General features: G+C 32.8%; 1 protein-coding gene across 4 annotated transcripts in view; it reads left to right on the top strand.

Annotated features, from left to right (window-relative positions):
- LOC132708653 (uncharacterized) overlaps positions 1-13,586 on the top strand; it is a 73,952-nt gene extending 60,366 nt beyond the window's left edge. For 3 of the 4 annotated variants that reach the window (XM_060681144.1, XM_060681135.1, XM_060681120.1), the window contains 11 exons: positions 81-419; positions 477-953; positions 1,014-1,247; positions 1,298-1,586; positions 5,122-5,386; positions 6,778-7,048; positions 7,176-7,392; positions 10,336-10,461; positions 10,541-10,721; positions 13,092-13,376; positions 13,458-13,586. In XM_060681144.1, coding sequence (XP_060537127.1) covers positions 81-419; positions 477-953; positions 1,014-1,247; positions 1,298-1,586; positions 5,122-5,386; positions 6,778-7,048; positions 7,176-7,392; positions 10,336-10,461; positions 10,541-10,721; positions 13,092-13,376; positions 13,458-13,568 — 2,795 coding nt within the window. In that variant the 3' untranslated portion in view covers positions 13,569-13,586. Of the gene's footprint in view, positions 1-80; positions 420-476; positions 954-1,013; positions 1,248-1,297; positions 1,587-5,121; positions 5,387-6,777; positions 7,049-7,175; positions 7,393-10,335; positions 10,462-10,540; positions 10,722-13,091; positions 13,398-13,457 lie in introns of all 4 variants that reach the window. The other variant, XM_060681126.1, reaches the window with a different exon arrangement.
- Positions 13,587-18,605: the final 5,019 nt, after the last annotated feature.

Here is an 18,605-nt window from a genome sequence, read left to right as displayed (position 1 = left end):
TTCAAAACAATATGTCCTTATAAACTAATTTCGACAAACGTACGACAAATTTTTGGATACTTAGTTGATTATGTTTTCAGGTCCAGTGCCACCTCCAACTTCAACCCGGCCTCCCACCCCATATCCGTTTGAACTACCGTTCACCAGTCAGGCACCTAAAAGGCCTTATTTGGGCAATACAGGAATGTCAGACAAAGTTATGCCTGGCAAAAGGCCGACTTTATATAGACCTACTGTACATAACTGGATTCACCCAACTACAAGAAAACCACAAAACAAACCCATAGGTGCACATATGCCATCAGATATTATGATTTCTATGACTTCAGACAAACCTGTAGATGATATACTGACTCTAGATTTGGATACGCAACTTCAAGACGACGAAACGAAGAATACGGAGAGCAAGCTCGAAGAAAGTAATACTGCACCACGCACAAGTTGAATAAGGAATTAATATATTGTTCTTATTATAGCTGTTACAAACCAGGAAAACAGAACATTGGAAAGCAACAATGCAACAACACAAAATAAAACCTCGCAATGGGAAACGATAGACCAGGAAACGGAATACTTCGAAAAAAATAAAGAAAAAAACCCGAAACCGGATAAAAGTAACAAAGTAACACTGGTTACGCCGACGCTGAACATGGGAACTTCTGTGTTAGAAACGCCTATAGTTTTGGTGACAGAAAACATAGTTATCGCGACCACTTCAGACGTTGCAGAAATGTCACCCACTCCGGTTAATTCGTCAGTGACATTAGAAACTTCGAGCGAAGAAACTGCTACTAGTAGTAGCATCCTATTACTTGAACCCTCAATCATGGATTCAATACAAAGTACTAAAGATCAAGAGACTAATTTGTCTTCTCAAAAAACTCAGGAATTGGTTATGGTATCTTCCGTCAGCCAAGAGAGTACTAATACGAAATTCATAGATTCTTCTTCTGGTAAGTATTTAATGATAATTAAATGTGTGTCTTCAAACTCTGTCATCGCTTTTTTTCTAGTATCAAATGAAACAAATTATACTGTTCATCAAACTGGCGTACCAAATATTCAATATAAGCCGCGACCCGGGATCGTTTTGGACGATACCGAATACAAACCTGGAGGATTCAGCAGACAACCGATTGTAGCGAAACCGCAATTGACTGGATTGGGCGACATTTTCGATATAACAGTATCGGCTATACAAGGTCCGGGTCCATCGGCAGGTCAAGGCAAACCGTATATAATTCCAGGTAAACTAGATAAATCATATTTTCGGTGATATAATAACAAATTCTTTAAGTTGACATCGAACATTTAAATTCTGCTTCACCGACCGATGTCATCACAAGTCCAGTGGGCAATGAAGGATTCGTTTCGATAGACGGAAAAAGAACTTACCTAAATATATTTGGCGATAGCACACCAACAATGACTACTCCGAGTCATATTAAACCTAGCGGTGTCAATAACCAGGTCGTTGCGACTGGCATCAATGAATCACATTTGCCCAGACCCAGTATAGATTTTATCAAACCTACTCAGCGAAGACCTATTTACAGCACTTCTAGACCAAACCATCCGCCAGTAAGGTAAGAGTTCATGTTATGGTTAAGTGTACAAATAGATGGTATTCCAAAGCGGACCTATTAGAAATATTAAAGAACTGAGCTGGCATCAAATTATTTCTGCATTCATAGGACGCTGTAGTCTACACGAGGGGTAAATTGCCGGAATATTTTAGTGCATGGGATTGAAACGGAATTCCGAACTACTCATGTCAGAAAAAATAATGGAAAAATGTTCACTTTTGTGAGCCCAAGATTTGGATATTTTTGAAAAACTAATTATTTCTAGATATTTCAAAGATGTCTGTGTAATTTTGGGGCAATTTTTCCCAAAAATGGAATTTCGGTGCCCACATTTTTTGCGTGATTTCCCCCATGGGCTACATTTTATTTTACAACATTCTAACTCTCTGAATACTTAATATATTTCTATAATTCAAAGTAATTGTGGATTTGTTAATATAAGTCTGCTTTTCTATTCTATACATAATGCTCTATTTATTCCAACTATCTTAGGTAGTTTTTTAAAGTTATACATTAATTATCTAAATAAAAATTGTTGATAAATATGGATCGCAAATAACTAATTTTTTTTGTCTTATCTAAACTAAATTTTGGCAATTATCGCGGTTTATTACGAAAATTGGTCAGTCATATCCTGGACGTTCATATAATTTGGCAACATGAATTTCTTGTTGTTGAAATTGAACACCCTGCATTTTATTGTAAGATTGCACGCGACCATATTTCGGTAATTATTTTGAAAAGCTTAATTTAAAATTAAAATATATTAAAATCTAACTTTCTGCGCTTCAAATCTAAACAATGTTCTAGTTTTCTGGGTAAATTCTATTTTTGACAAAACTATGGCTACTTTAGATACTACGGTGTAAATAAGCTTTATTTTCATCAGTATTACGAGTTTTTTCTAACAAAAATAGTTATAAGAGAAGCTATTTAACTTGATAAACGTAGCCAATATTAATAGAGTTGCAGTAAAGCTTTGAATGGCACATAGGAACATAAAAGTTCTTACAACTATTTGTACACCCCGAGCATTTTGAAATATTGAATTTGAATGTACAAGTTGTTCGAAGTTTTTCCTCTACAAGTGGAGAATTTAGGTTTTGCTTTAATTAATAATAATTTTTATTCGCGTATTAATATACAATGAAAAGGACACGGTTCAGATGAACAAAATAAGATATTTTGTGCCTCCGTTTCTAAACCTATCTTAAGAACATGGTAGCAACGCTAAGCAGGAAAAATACACATACAAAAATAAATAAATAAATAAATACCTAGCACGATCTGTGCAAATAGAAGGACTTACACTATACAAATAGTATACAGTAGACATTACTTAACTATTTAATGATAATAATACTTCACGCAGGTGTGTGGAAAAGGTATTGTTTAGCAACTTAAGAGACTGATTCAATGCATTATATGTTTTGTCCATGTCATATGTAAAGGATCTTTCAAAAATTTCAGAGGTGTGAAGTGGAAATTTAAATTGTGAACGTCCGTGCTAAAGCTGATTTTTTTGAAAAGATAGCGTGGAGACTTCAATTTTTGATAAAGATACATTTATGGAGATATCGTCGATTTTTCATATTAAACCATCGAACTTCCTTCAGTTTATGACTAACAGGCTTGCCGCGTTTAATCCCAAAAATGAATCTTAGAGAGTATTTCTGGATTTTTTGAATCCGTTCTGAGGCAGCCGCTGTCAGACATGGGCCATAGACGACATCACAGTGGTTAAAAGAAGATAAAACTATGGAATCACACAGGACCTTTTTTAACGATTGATTTAAAATATTTTTAGAACCATATAACCATTTTAAGTGAGCAATGGATTTTTTAACCATTAAATCTTAGCTTACTGTCGAGCATAAGCCTAAGGTTTTTTGCCTCCGTTTTTATTCGATATTTTTGCTTCAACCGGTTGCGATAAAGAACATTGCTATAGATTTTTTTGGATTTAGATGGAGTGAATGTTCTAGGGACACCCTGACACCCTGAATTTTATAAAGGAAACATGTATTGCAGAAAAATTGTAGTATTTTATTTAATTTTTAAATTAGGATGACTAAAGCGCGTTCCTAAAAGATACAACTAATACAAGCGCGTGTTCGGAGACGGCGAACGCTGATTGGCTGGCAACATTTGAAGTTCATCGAACACAGCCAGCGAGCACAATTTAAACGATGCACTCGTCTTTTTCTCCCCGTTACATTTTTTTCTGGTCAGTCCAGTACAGCTGTTAAAAGCGGGCAGTGTTGTACTTATGTTTTTTTTATGTTTTTCCGTATTTGTTAAGTCGCCAACAAGAAGTGTGGCAACAGCACAGTTTGACAGAAGCCAGCGAGTCGGCCTAATCTTGTAGAGATGGCGGCTCGGTTTGTATTCCCTCTGAGAAATTTAATACAGTCCACTAGTTATTTAAATCGATGCCAAAACAGTATTAATATTTAAGATATGCAGGAAAATGCTGTATCTTGAGAGTTCGCAAGAAATATTTTGTAGAAAATCCTGAATGTTTAGTCAAGCTAAGTTTTTTCCAAGTGACGTATAACAAAAAACACTATCAATTTTCTGACATCTAAGCCTAGATCACATATTTTTAATGGAACACCCTGTATATTATAATATATTTGTTTTATATAAGATCTTATTCCGATTACAATTATGTAACGCACTTTATATTTTAGTCAGCTCGTTTTTGACAAATCGCCAAAAATGGGAATTTCTAATATAATTTCAAAGAGTGTCGTGAAGCATATCACTCTTTTCACGGATGCTAAATTCGCGAAAAACCATTTTAACAATAATGACTTGGACAATAATCAGGGCACTCTATGAAATTATATAAAAATATGTCGATTTGTCAAAAACGAGTGGACTAAAATATAAAGTGTGTTACATCATTGTAATCAGAATAAGATATTCTATTATATAATATATATAATATACTATATATAATATACAGGGTGGTCCATATTTAAAAAATGTGATGTATATATCAGAAAATTGATAGTGTTTTGTTTTATACGCCGCTTGTAAAAAAACTTGGCTATTAACCCTACATTTTGTTTTTTTGTATATCTTGATATCTCTAAAAACAAAAAAGTTACACCCAATAAAAATGTTATAAAAATAAATTGAACGCACGGTACAAGTACAAAACATAAAAGTATAAAGATTTAATTTATTAACATCGAGTTTTACGAAACCCAATAACCCAAATAAAATTATAATTTTTTTGCATCATATTTACCAGAGAGAAAGAAATGCTTTTACCTAAATGTTTTGTAATGGATTTAAGTCATATTAAAATAACAAACAAGGACGTTGTAATGATACAAAAGTACTGGCATCCCTTTCTAGAATTATCGTCCATTATTACAAAAATTACAATATTTCAGTAACTCGTCACATTCACATAAATGAACTATATTAATATGACTTACAATATACCATATTTATGAACCAGTTAATAATACTTTCGAGCCTCTTAAAGTTACGTGTTAATATTTGTATATATCTTTTGTAGGATCGACACTTGTATTGTGGGAGACGATTCAACGTGTGACGTTTCACAACATGAGATATGTAGGACAGAGTTAGGGATCAGTAGTTGCCATTGTAGACCAGGCACGGCGAGAAGAAAACTCAGAGATCCCTGTAGGAATATCATTTCCCTTGTTCTGTCTTTGCGAGTGGATAGGATATATGATAGAAGGGTGGTGTGGGTTGATGACTTGTTGGAGAAAAACGGCGATAAATTTGAACAACTTGCCTTTGAATCAGAAAAAGCGGTAAGTAACTGACCACTTGACTGCCTTAAAGAAAATTTCTCTGGCGACATATTTGATTAGATTAAATAATCTGTAATTGAAAGTCTGTAAATCCTTGTGGCCTAGCCGTATAGATATTGAGAATGATCTTGCCTTTATATTTTACATACTATAAAGCTGCACTTTGCGTCATTTTTTTGATAAACAGCGATCTCCTCCAGCTGAACTTACACAACAGCAACTTATCTCTGATCATTTAACGGAATCTGGTCATATTGTGAAAAAAGACTGCCGTAAATTCGCCAAATTCAAACTAAAAACTGTCTAATTGATCAACTGTCACTGGCCATGCTTGTTGAAATTACCAGCCCTATTGGTTGAAAACGTTATTGAAAATGCCGCGCGTGAGCATATTAAATGGCCCTTATCTATTTTGTCTATTCTTTATTACTCCAAAACCACAGCCCCTTATAGAACACCCTGCCGAGCTGACCCTTACTCGTAACCATTCCAGGGCCGTCCTAGGAATTTATCTACCTACACTAACAAGTGGGATATAAGTATGTTTGCAATCGTTTTCGCGGAGCAATTCTTGAAACATGTACATATAAAAATTAGTACAAAGTAACAATTTATTACGTTTTATGTCACTTGTTTTTATTGCTGCTCTTACATCCCTTTCCGAATTTCTTATAAAATTGTGAACATTCAAAACAATTTGTTTAGCGTCCGGAGAAAAATGTATCCGTTTTTTTATTTACTGAGGTAGTTCGTGCTCTAAATTGTCATTAGGTTCGATTACCATCTCCACTTCATCTTCAAATTCGGCGTTGTTTTCCATGCCTTCTTCTAACAGCGGAACATCTGCTTTATTCCACGGTCTCCACATTTAAAGGTGTTAAAAAACAGTAACCTTCAAAAACTGTTTAATAGTAAGATTCTAAGAAATATTTATCTGTATCTTTATCTACCGCGAATATAATCTTTTCAAATCGAAGAACCATGTAGAAGACCCAAAAATACAAGAAGAAGATTGTAGTTAATCGATAGGCACACAAGACAAAAATGATTATTTTCAAACTTACCTGCAAGATACATAGAGTACAAGTACTTACCCTTACCCTTTGATACATAAATAACTTACATTCGAATACCTCCGTAATACATACGAACATATTCGAAAATGCTTAATCAAATTTAAAGCGGTCCATTAACGTTTCAAATAAAAATTTCAAGTTTCCACAAATGTTCGTTACGGTCCATCTCAGGGAAGACCTACTTAATGCAGAATAAACATCTGCTGAGATGGATTTTACCACGGAAGGTCTGTAAAATATTTATAACGTCATAGCAATAAATGTACCATATTTTTGGTCGTACTGTACCGTATTTTATAATGCTATATATGTTAGCTGGAATCCGCTATGTCCATGACGCCATTTAGCGACGAATATCTGGGATCGAAAGTAAATAATATCTACAAAGGGGACCGATCCCAAGGTCGAGATGGGGTGTTCGTCAACATCACGCTTCAACTTGAAGAAAATGCTGACACTTCGAGAACATCAGTGAAAGGCGAAATCCAAAAACAATTGCTTGGTGTGCTCCAACGAAGAAATAACAATGTTGGAAAGAGTGCGCTTTGGGTCGATAGTCTGCCCGGGTCGATATCAAGTCTACAAGGTAATAGTTGACTAGAGTCTCCTAATTTTAAGTTAAGAATTTTGCTATCTTAGTACGTTCATCCACAGAAATACCTCCGAATAATACCTATCGTTACCCGCGTATTCTAATTGGTTTAACATTTTAGATTTAGACGAATGTACCTCGCAAGAACTCCACGACTGTCACGAAGCCGCCAAATGCATCAACATATTCGGTGGATTTAAATGCGAATGTCTAGAAGGATATAGAGATCTGTGGGCAAACAATAAATATAGAGGCGGTAGAGAATGCGAGCAGTGTTCACCAAAGCACTGTAGTAATCGTGGCGAGTGCAAATTTCAAAATGGACAGGAAGTTTGCGTGTAAGTTATATAGGGTGACTCACTATAAAGCATAATTTCACAACGGAACTTTGTCAAATTCGATTTAATTCCATAATTTATTAATTAATTAATATATACACATAGCTATACAATTTCAAACACCCACAAGTCAAGGTCTCAAAAATTATTATCCTAAATTTGTGTCTGTGGGCATTAGAGTTGATGTCTTTGAATGACTGATGATGCCATATATATATATATATATATATATATATATATATATATATATATATATATATATATATATATATATATATATATATATATATATATATATATATATATATATACATATATATATATATATATATATATATATATATATATATATATATATATATATATATATATATATATATATATATATATATATATATATATATGTATATATAGGTATTAATAGATTTTTAATTATCGGTGTAGATTCAAAATTTCAATTTAATAATGGAGACGCATTTAAATTCAATTGGTCATTAAGTAATAGATTCAAATATCTCATCTGATAATTTCCATAGCTTCCAACAAAATTAGTTTTTTGCGTTTTGATTGATTGTGTAAAACATCAAAATTGTCGTCAAACTTGTGTATTTCTGAATTTAAATGAATGGCATAGTTGGAATGCGAAGTTTTATTTTTATACGCCCTTTTATGTTCGTTCATGCGTTTCTTAAATGTTCTATCTGTTTGTCCGATATTCAACTTGTAGACTCCGGATCTTTGAGTTTTTCGTAATTTAGTTTTATTGTTTTTTAAAAAATATCCTATAGTGTTTTCAGTTTTAAAAACAATGTTAACACCAAATAGATGTTTCGCAATTTTCTTTCTAGGTTTTCAAATGGACTTTATTGTTTTATAAATTTTGGGTTCGGTGTTTAATATGGGATAGATAGAGTCGAGAGTTATTTCAAACTGCTTTTTAGTTATAATCTTATCTTTCAAAGAAGGGTCGTAATCATTGTTAAAAACTGTTTTATAATATTTACTTCTTTTCAAAATTTTCTGTGGAAAGTGGTATATTAATGATTCAATTATTATGTATTATTGTGTCCGTGCGTGAGGGTTTATGGTAAATGGAAAAATCTTGTGCTGTAGTTTAGTTATAGTTAAGTCCAGAAAGTATAAAGAGTAATCTAGTTAAGTATCTATGGCAAATTTTATACGGTCATATATGGAGTTAATATGATTCAAAAAGGACTGCAATTGTCTTTCGGTTCCAGTGAAACAAGCAAAAACATCATCGACGTATCTATACCACCAGAGAAATCCTGTACTCAGAGAGAAACAGCTGTCATATATCATTAAGTAATTGTAAAAATCTGAAGATTTTTTGCTCTAATTTAACATGTTTCTTTTTAATTTTCAGTTTTTCCTCAATAATTTTCCAAGATGCCATTAAAAGGCAAAAAGTGTCCGGTGTGTGTCATATAAACATTAATTGTGGTATGCAAAAATATTTTCCCATGGTACCCGCCCATTAGAAGTTTCAAAAGAACCAAAATAGATATTGTTGTAAAACTTGGTATATGGCTATAATTGGCCCTGACGTACAATTGAAAAATAATTTCGCTTTTGCAATGTTGCCGGTTCTGCCCGAAATCACTTGCAACATTGAAATTTCGAATGAAACATATAGTTTTCTACTGCACATATAAATTTGAATAGCTTCCACTAATTTTTCCTAACTTATCTGAAATCTTGTTCGCAAAAAAATTGATTTAATTTAAAAAACTCGCTTCGATAAATTTTGTTATTTTGGAGTAAAAACGAATTATTCAATTAACACTTTCACAAAAAAAGACTTATTATTACATTTCTTTCAAAAGTGCTCTTTTTCGGCGTCTCTGTATAAAATTTTATCAATATTGACTATTCATTAGCTATCCCCTTCGAAAGTGTTCGAAGCTGGGCTTTTCAAGAAAAAAAAATTCTTTAACAATTTTTAATATCGAAATCGAAAATGCAAAAAAAACTGTATGTTCCAATTGAAATTTCATTGTTGAAAATATTTTTAAATTGTACGTCAGAGCCAATTATGGCCATCTACCAAGTTCCACAACAATATCTATTTCGTTTCTCTATTTTGTATCTCATAAAACTTCTAATAGACGGAAACCCTGCATATGGGGTGGTATATTTAAAAATATTTATTTTTGTATTGCCGCCCTTTTATAAAACACCCTGGGTAATTGAAAATTTAAACAGTTTTGTTTTGGTATTACGTAACATCTAATTTTTTGTTTCAAAATTGTGTTGAATTAGAGGGATATGGGTAGAGTTTGCCACCCTAGGTTTACACCCATCAATGAGCGAAAGACTTTTTTTTCTCCACATAGGATTATCTTGCTCTGTAATGGTCAACATTAACTATTAAAAACGTTAATACCTCTCTTAAATAAATACCTCTCTTAAAAAATAATTTTCAATAATTTTAATTACAATAATAATTATTTACCATGTCACCGGTCACGGTCTCCCAATCAATAATAAAACCTTATTAGATTGAAAAGCTCAAGACGAATTCATTTATGGATTAGTAAATTAAAAAAAAAAAAAAAATACATTATTACAAAATTACAAAATGGTCCAGATGGACCCCCAGGGGTCGCCGAGAGACTCGACGGGAGTCTACGTTTGGCGTGACAAAAAATGCGTTTATATGGTCGAAATGTAGATGCCGGAACCAATAATATTTTGATCGTGGTCTAAGAGAAAAAAAGGCTGGGAACTATTGAACTATACTCCACAAATGCTATGTCAGAATAACCATTATAGAAGTGTCGATTACATGAAACAAATTGAATGCTCCAGAAAGTTTATAATTAAAGTTTTTTAAAAAAGTAATGTATACAGCGTTGGTTGGCCATTTAGAATTTTGTGGATAGCGACATTGTTCAACTTAAGTATGTACATATTTCGTTTTAGTTGCTCGGGAAACTATTATGGTACGCAGTGTGAGTTGGACGGCGAGGTCCTTGGTGTGGCTATCGGCGCCAGTGCCGTTGCTATTATAATCATTGGACTAACGCTGGTGTGCTTGGTCATGTGGAGGTAATTTGCGATATAGTATAGTCGTTACTGACACATCACATTTTGCGAACTGATTATAATGCCGATTAATAATTTTTAGTCGCAGGTGGAACAAAGAACAAAAAACAGTTGTAGGAAGCCCAGTTTTTGGTTACATGGCCACAGCCAATAGTACGGTGAAAACTCCTGTAGTTGGAACGCCCCCATATCAATTTACCCTACAGGACAGATTACGCTGGGCTCAGGTAGCCAATGTCATGGCACAAGCTAATCATTACGCTGTAAGTACTATGAGTAGGCAAAGTGTGAATCGGAGTCCCACTTTTCGAAACTTTTATCAGTTATCTTGATTATTTGAGTTAGATATAAATGCCCCACTGTTTTTCATGATAGGAAAGATGCTATCAATACAATTTTACAAAGGAAAGAATTTTATTATGGTATATATTATGTTTATGGTATATATTCATTAATTAAGATTTAATTTTAGATTTGTATTAAGCGTTTTAAAAATATTTGTTGGTCGATATTCTGATTTTTTTAAATCAGTTTTTTTGATATATGCCACTAATTTAAATATCGAAATTTTGCAATAACTAATTAATTAAACTTCGATACGGCTTCGATAGTACTTTTAAAATAAAAAAATTAAGTTCTTGTAAATGTATTATCTATTTTACCTTATATTTGTGACACTGATATACAATGAAGTCCGGATATAGTGGACTCGAAAGTTGCATCAAAATTGGTTATTACATAATATATAATATTATATACGTTATTCTGGTAAAAAAATGCCATGATATACTAGAATTTTTTTAGATATGTATATGTATTGCGTAATGTTGCAAAGGTGAAAATTAAATATCATCCTGTACAAAACAAGTAACAAGTGAACAAGAATAGGTAAACAACATCTAAAAAAAATATTCTTGGATAAACAAGTCGGATATTTTGGTTTGTAAGAGTCTGTTAGAAAAGTTAATATTACTTATATAAGTTTCAAGGTAACAAAAAGAATTCCAAACTTTCTCAGGAACGTCTCGTGACTCCAAAAACGTGCGAATCTCTATTATTTTTTTTGCGTCATGTCTTTTACTGAAGGAACATTGATTGTGGTCACTTCCTCAATAGCCTCCTCGTTCAGCTCATCTTCACTCAATTCTGTATTTGTTTCTTAAAAAAACGTAAATGAGTCATTATTTTAATGTTACATTTCATGATCGATAGATAGACAGATAATTTCGTCTTCTCTCAACGATTCGATTAGAATAACTTGATCGTCTATTGAAACGTAATTTTCAAAGTCAAAATGTTTAATCCTATTCCTAATCTCTGCTTCAAGGGCATCATGAGTGTCGGTATTTTTCTCGGTATTTTCGGGACCTCCTGAATGTTTTTTTGGCCATTCCGTTAGAGTCAATTCATCATCAGAGTCAAAATCATCTTCTGCTTCAAAGAATCCTGCATGTTTATAACAGTTTGCAATGGTGTTTTTGCTAACTTCCTGCCAAGCACCGCGAATAAAATTTACAGCATCAAATAAGCTCACTGAAAACTCTCATCCATCATCAATTGCTTCTATCATCTTTATCAGCAAAATCTTCCTCTGGTGACAGTTCAGGGAATGGATTATGCCTTGATCCATGGGCTGCAGTTTTGAACTGGTATTGGGTGGCATAAAAACCAGTTTCATTTCGTTTAACGGAACATTGGGATGTGCCTGATAATTATTTACTAGGAGAATAATTTTTCTGTGCTTTTTCTTCAGTTCTGTATCCCATTCGAGCAACTCTTCGGTAAATAAGTCAGATGTCATCCACGCTTTGCTCTTTGACTTGTCCTTGACTGGTAGGGTCTTGTTTTTAAAACATCGTGGGTTTACTGATTTGCCGATAACAAACAGCTTTCTCTTTTCTATCCCAGATATGTTTGCAATAACCAGAACTGTTATTCGAACCTTGGACAATTTTACACCTGCACACCTTTCTCCTTGGAATTTCAATATCTTATCAGGAGTTAGTTTGTAGAAAAGGCCGGACTCATTGGCGTTAAAAATATTGTCACTGTCATAATTTTTGCAAAGATCAGGCCAAACTGTTGTGAGCCAGTGATCCAAAGTGTATCCAAAAGTTCGAGTAAAAATTTATATTTGTCTTATGAGACTTTTTGACTATATCCGAACTCCACTGTATTATGATATTAACAGCTTAATCACCTTAGGTTCTATAACGAACCGAGGGGTAACACTACCTTTTTCACAAGGCAATGAGGATAAATAGTGAGATTCCTTGCAGGATCTACTAGCCTGCAGCTATCTTTTTTTTATGGAATAAAAGATGAATAATAAAACTTTTTCACAATACTCCAAAACACTATCAGCGTTTTCTTTTGCATTCTAGATATCCAAATACGAGTAGAGTATTTTATATTTATAATTATCAGCGTATATTTAGGACCAGATATTAAATTTAAACTTATCCTCGAAATTATTATTCATTTTTTAAATTATCCATTAAATGTTTTTTGCGGAGAAATTATTATTTTAGTTAACACTTATCAGAAAATAACCAATATGGAAAATAAAACATTTTTGTGTCAGTACATTTTTGTTTTGGCTTCGTTTTACATGAGACGACTCAATTTTGCAGCCCGAGCCAAGTCTAGTCCCAAACAGAAGTTCTATGTTTGGTTATCCAACTCTTCCAGTCGGAGGAACTCTCCAAATACCCAATTCACTAAGAGGTTTGGGAAGCACCGCGGGTAGTTTACCTCCAGTCCCTTTACCCCGATTGCAAGCACATTTGGCCGGAATGTCATCCGGCATGTGTCCGCTGGACAGCAATAGCTCGTCGGAAGAAGAAGATAAAACTGATTTGCTGGGAAGAAATTTTCAGGTGCCCCGGCCTAAAAGTAGAAGTAACGCATCAATAGCGGTAATTCATTTACAATGAAACGTAAACTTCGGATTGTGTATACGGAATACGTTTTCCATTTAATTTTCTTTCCATTTTCAGAATCAAAGTGGTATCTACTATGATGTGGACTACGAACAAAACGAAACTTACACGCAAGCTGGGGGGATACCTATGAGCACCTATGGTCCAACAGCTTATTTTAGAAACTAAGATATTTTGTAGATGCACAAGTTGTTAAACATAAGCAATAAATATTTATACATTTATATGCATTCGTTTCGTTTCTCACAATCCGGCATCAGACCATCATTTTTCAAAATATTTTTTATTATACCAGCCTATTGAAAGCTCTCCTGGAACCGAATTTCAGCTTATCATTTCCAATGCTAAGCCGATAAGCGGACGCTCTTATCACTAGATTATTCCCCAATGTGACTAAAAATCTAACATAGGCGGACAATATTTTAGGTCCGCTTATTAGAATGTGCATTAAATTCGGTAATTCCCCGTTTTATATTAGGTGATTCCTCTTAATTTTACTTAAGAGCTTGGCTTTGGTTTTATATTCTAGTTCAAACAGCATTATCGGAGTGAGTTTGTGAGTGTTAAAGGAAGAGTTAATTTATTAAATGAAGAAGAGTTTCAGTTCTTGATTTGGCAAAGAGGTTTGACATTCGGAAAACTTAAGCAGCTGAACTGAAAATAAGGATGATATCAGAAGGTATTAAAATAGACAAAAGATATTTCAAATGGTTAGTGCAAGTTAGAAGTCTAACTCTAACATCAGGGCCGCTAGTGAAAGTGAAAGCTACAGAAATGGCGGCAAATTTGGTTTATAAAAATTTCAAAAGTGGCGCAAGAGACATAATGTTGATGTTGAACAATTTTTAGATAAACTCTCGTCTATGTTGCTAGTCTACAAACCAGAGGATGAGTACAACGCAGATGAATGTGAACTTTTTTCCCGGGCGTTGCAGGATAAAACTCTGACACTCAAAGTATGTATGGGTGAAAAGTTGTCTAAAAACAGACTAACCATTTTGTTTTGGGCAAATATGGCTAGCGACAAAAAGGATCTGTTGGTGATTGGAAAAGCTGCTATTAGGATCTTCCAGCTACTTGGGAGTCAAACAAAAAGGCGTCTTTGAAAAATGTGAAAAATATTTTTTTGCGGCAAAACACAATTTCAATTTGTCAGCCCTTGGATCAAGATATCATACAAAATGTCAAATTTAATTATCGACACTTGATTTTAAAACATGTCTTAACCAAAAGAACCATGAATGTGTTGGAGACTTTGTACTTCATAAAAACATCGTGGCATAAAGCTAATCCCTCGACGATTAAGAATTGTTTTATTAAAGCTGGATTTAGAAAAAATGAATGCAACAAATGAATCTAGCGAATAGGGTGGGCCGTTTATTTTGGGACACTACCTTATCTCAGAAACTATAAGAGATGGAGCCAAAAGTTAAATGAGGATTACAAACCTTTAATTGATTTTAATTTTGTATATACAGGGTGTTTCATTTTTCGAGTCTCAACTTTATTTTAAATGGTACACCTGGTATACTACCTCATTTTTTAATGCTAGACATATTGAGTGCATAATGTGCTATACTTAACTCTAACCGTTTTTCACATATTTAATTTTATATGAGAAAAATTACGTTTGCAAGAATTAAGATATCTGCCAATTTCTTCATTCGGAAGCATTTATTGTTTTACTTGAGTAAGTTTTGTTGCCGACGAAGGACTCGATAACGGATTTCATAAGAAATTTCGATACATATTAATGCATATAAACGTGGCTATAATGGCGTTTGAAAAAAACCAAGTGCTAAAGTGCTGCCGCTATGATTTACCATTTGAAAGCTGATCGTAATCTTGCCGATGCACTTATGAAGATCTATGCATTATTTATACAGAATAAGACCAAGGATAAGCGACTACCTCTAGATGGCGCACCATACTTTGACAGAAATTTCACATGAAATTGTAACTTCCATATGTTTTTTATTATTCTTGTTTTTCCAGTAATTGGTGTTATTCCGATTAAAAATTTTAGTTAAGGTTGTAAATATGGATTCATCTTTCCATATAATATTAGCAATTATATTTTCTGAAAAGGTTCTCTCTATAAGATTGTTGCAAAAATTTAAACTGATGTTGTAATCCCGTTGCAGTAATTTCTGCACCGGAACGAATTTATAGGGCTTCCAGTTGTTTATTTAAAGGCACGTTCGAAGCGTTGTTCTTTTGACATCAAGATCTAAAGATGCATTTCGGGTTAAATCTTCAGGGGTCTCTGCAAAATACAACAAATTATTAAGTTGCTCTTTATTATTCAAAATATGATGACCTCTATTTTTTCTTTCTTCAAATTTCTATATATTTCTTAGTGTTGGTAAACCCCGTCGAAAATCTTTTTTCGGGGCCTCCTGAATGGACATTTTCTAATATATTTTTATTGTTCGAAATGTCAGTTTCTAACATGTCAATTTTTTCTCCTGTGGTAAACATAATACGCATGCAGCTTTCTAGCACTTGTAAAAATATTAGGCATATACAACTTTATCTAAAATTGCCTTAATTTTGAATGCTAAATATGAGGTAGTTTCCATTAAAAACAAAACTTTTGGTAATTTTTTTAATTTCATTTTTAATCTTATTTTTTATTTTTTTACAAATTTTCTACAACAAAACTTACTCAAGTGAAACACTAAATGCTTCCCAATGAAGAAATTGGCAGATATTTTACGTCTTGTAAACGTGATTTTCCACATAAAAAATTAAAAATATTGTAAACGGTTAGACTTAAGTATTGTCTATGTCTATGTCTAGAATTTTGTATAGAATATACTAGGCGTTCCATTTAAAATAAGAAAGTTGATACCCGCCCACGAAAAATGAAACACCCTATATGTACAACATTAAAATAAGTTGAAGGTTTATTAAATTAAATTTTGTTTGACTTTTGGCTCCATTCCCTATAGTTTTTAAGATAAGGTATTGAGACATGTAAAACATTTAGGAGCAACAGACCCCCGAAATATAGAAGATTTCATGAACTTAGACGATAATATAAGAATAGAAGAAAAAGAGGTCGTTGACAAATGTCCAAATTTAACGTACAACTTATTTGTGTTTACACACAGTCATATTAATATTTGGATAAAATAGATACTGTTTTTTTATGCCGTTACATATTATGATATCTATTTATAGCTATTATGAAAGAGTTGACTATTATAAATTAATATAAATAAATAACAGAATCTGGCCATAAATGGTAACAGTAAAATAAAAAATAATTAAACTTCTTTACCACAGTTTGTTTTCCTATGCTCGAAAGAATTTTGGTCTTAAATTATTTAAAAGGAAACATGTGCAATAAGCAGGACAAAAATTAAACCATTGTGTTGTTGCATTTCTTACCAAAACCATAAAATCTGGGAATACGTATCTAAAGTACGTTAAAACATCGTCAAAATTCTGGTTACTCACCCAAAAAAATCCAAAGCTTAATCACTTTCTTTTAATTGTTTAAATTGATACAAATTGATACATTTGTGCATGTTTGGTTAAACTGTATTTATATTCACAGATTAAAGACTTTTGTTATTTTATCAATATTTTCTAAAACGGAAAAATTCTTGAATTGTATTCACCAAACCTGTAAAAAACTAAAGTCGCTTGAAAATAAATTATTCTAAAAACTGATTTTGTTTATCTTAATCAAATCAATATTGGGTTTATATTATTTTTTTAAGACCTGATTTTATCATACGGTTTGCTTGTTATAACAACTATTTGGACATTTGGATGAAGAGAATTTTTTACCCAATTTTCAAAATGTTCATGTTCGGATATCGAATTCTTGGATTTAAATTTATAGTTAGGCACACAGCGAAATTTTTAATTAAATACTTTTTATTTAAAGAATCCAGACCTGTTAGTGTTAATTGTATCTCTTTTTATTGCTTTAAATTTCAATCTAAAAACCAAAATTTGTTTACTTTTTCAAGTGGATTTTGAATAAACAAACTCAGTTATTTCACTTCATTTTTGTAAAATATGACTTATTTATTTTTACTGAAGTCAGCAACTATTCTAGATTGAGCGTCATGTAGTTTTACCAATACGCTTTCTGGAGTTTCATTTTACAAAGTCTGTACTTTGTAACTATAGGTTAGTCTCTTATTAATAGATCTTACCAAATTAGTAATTGCAGATATGTTTTTTACCTAGGGTAAACTAGGGATTACTTACCAAATATACTTCAATTTACAAAATTTGCACTAAAAATTATTAGAGTTTCGTAAACTAAGACGATTTGCTAAACCAAGGAACTTGAAAAAGAAAACTGACGACTTATACATTTTACTGCATTCAATTGCATTTCCTCAAGTCTTCTCTGTCACTGAAACATGGTTTAACAGTCTTAAAATCCAGCTGATAATTATAATAAAGGAGAAGGCGTAGCAATTTTTGTACGCAATCAATCCCTTGTTCCAGAATGAGTAAGATTTTCGAGTACGCAATTTGCGAGATTAAAATTTCCCAAGAAGTATATCGCGTTGCCGTAATTTACCGATCACCTAACAGTGATTGGAATATTTTTATCAATTACTTAAACTTTTTTTCATGTAATATCTTGAAGAATTATAAAGCACTCTTTTGTGAAGACTTTAACATGAACTTTAGTGACAGTAACGATAGAAATGCTTTTACAGTTGAGAATCTCTCGATGTCCTTTGGATTGAATAAAACCATTTTTGATCCAACGAGGATAGAAAATAAAAGTAAAACAACAATTGACAACATTTTCGCGAATTTTGTTGGATGCAAGGGTGGTTTATACTGACATTTCTGACCATCTTATGCAACTAGTCTCCCTCCCACAAGTTATTATTGACAGAGTGGAGCAAACTTATGTACGACTATTTAGAAAAAAAAGTAACATTGAATCGCTTAAAATGCAAATATCCGAAATAGATTGGTCACCTGTTTATAATCAAGGGGAAAGCCTTGACAATAAATTTAATTGTTCATTTTCTTTAATGAAATATAGAGTGGATACCTTTAAGGATAAGCTGTGGTTGACAAGGGATATTATTATTCAGCAAGGTGTGAGACTGAGAAGCTTATATAAATTCGCTTACTTGCACCCGCATAAGGAGGGCCTCATGTTGTATTATAAAAAATTGTTTAATGATCAATGTTTTTTGAATTCTGAAAACAAAT

This window comes from Cylas formicarius, unplaced genomic scaffold, assembly GCF_029955315.1.
Source record: "Cylas formicarius isolate icCylForm1 unplaced genomic scaffold, icCylForm1.1 PGA_scaffold_10__41_contigs__length_53128322, whole genome shotgun sequence".
Lineage (NCBI taxonomy): Eukaryota > Metazoa > Arthropoda > Insecta > Coleoptera > Brentidae > Cylas > Cylas formicarius.
The sequence above is the reverse complement of the archived record's forward strand: the minus strand, read 5'-3'. Positions and strand labels throughout refer to the sequence as shown.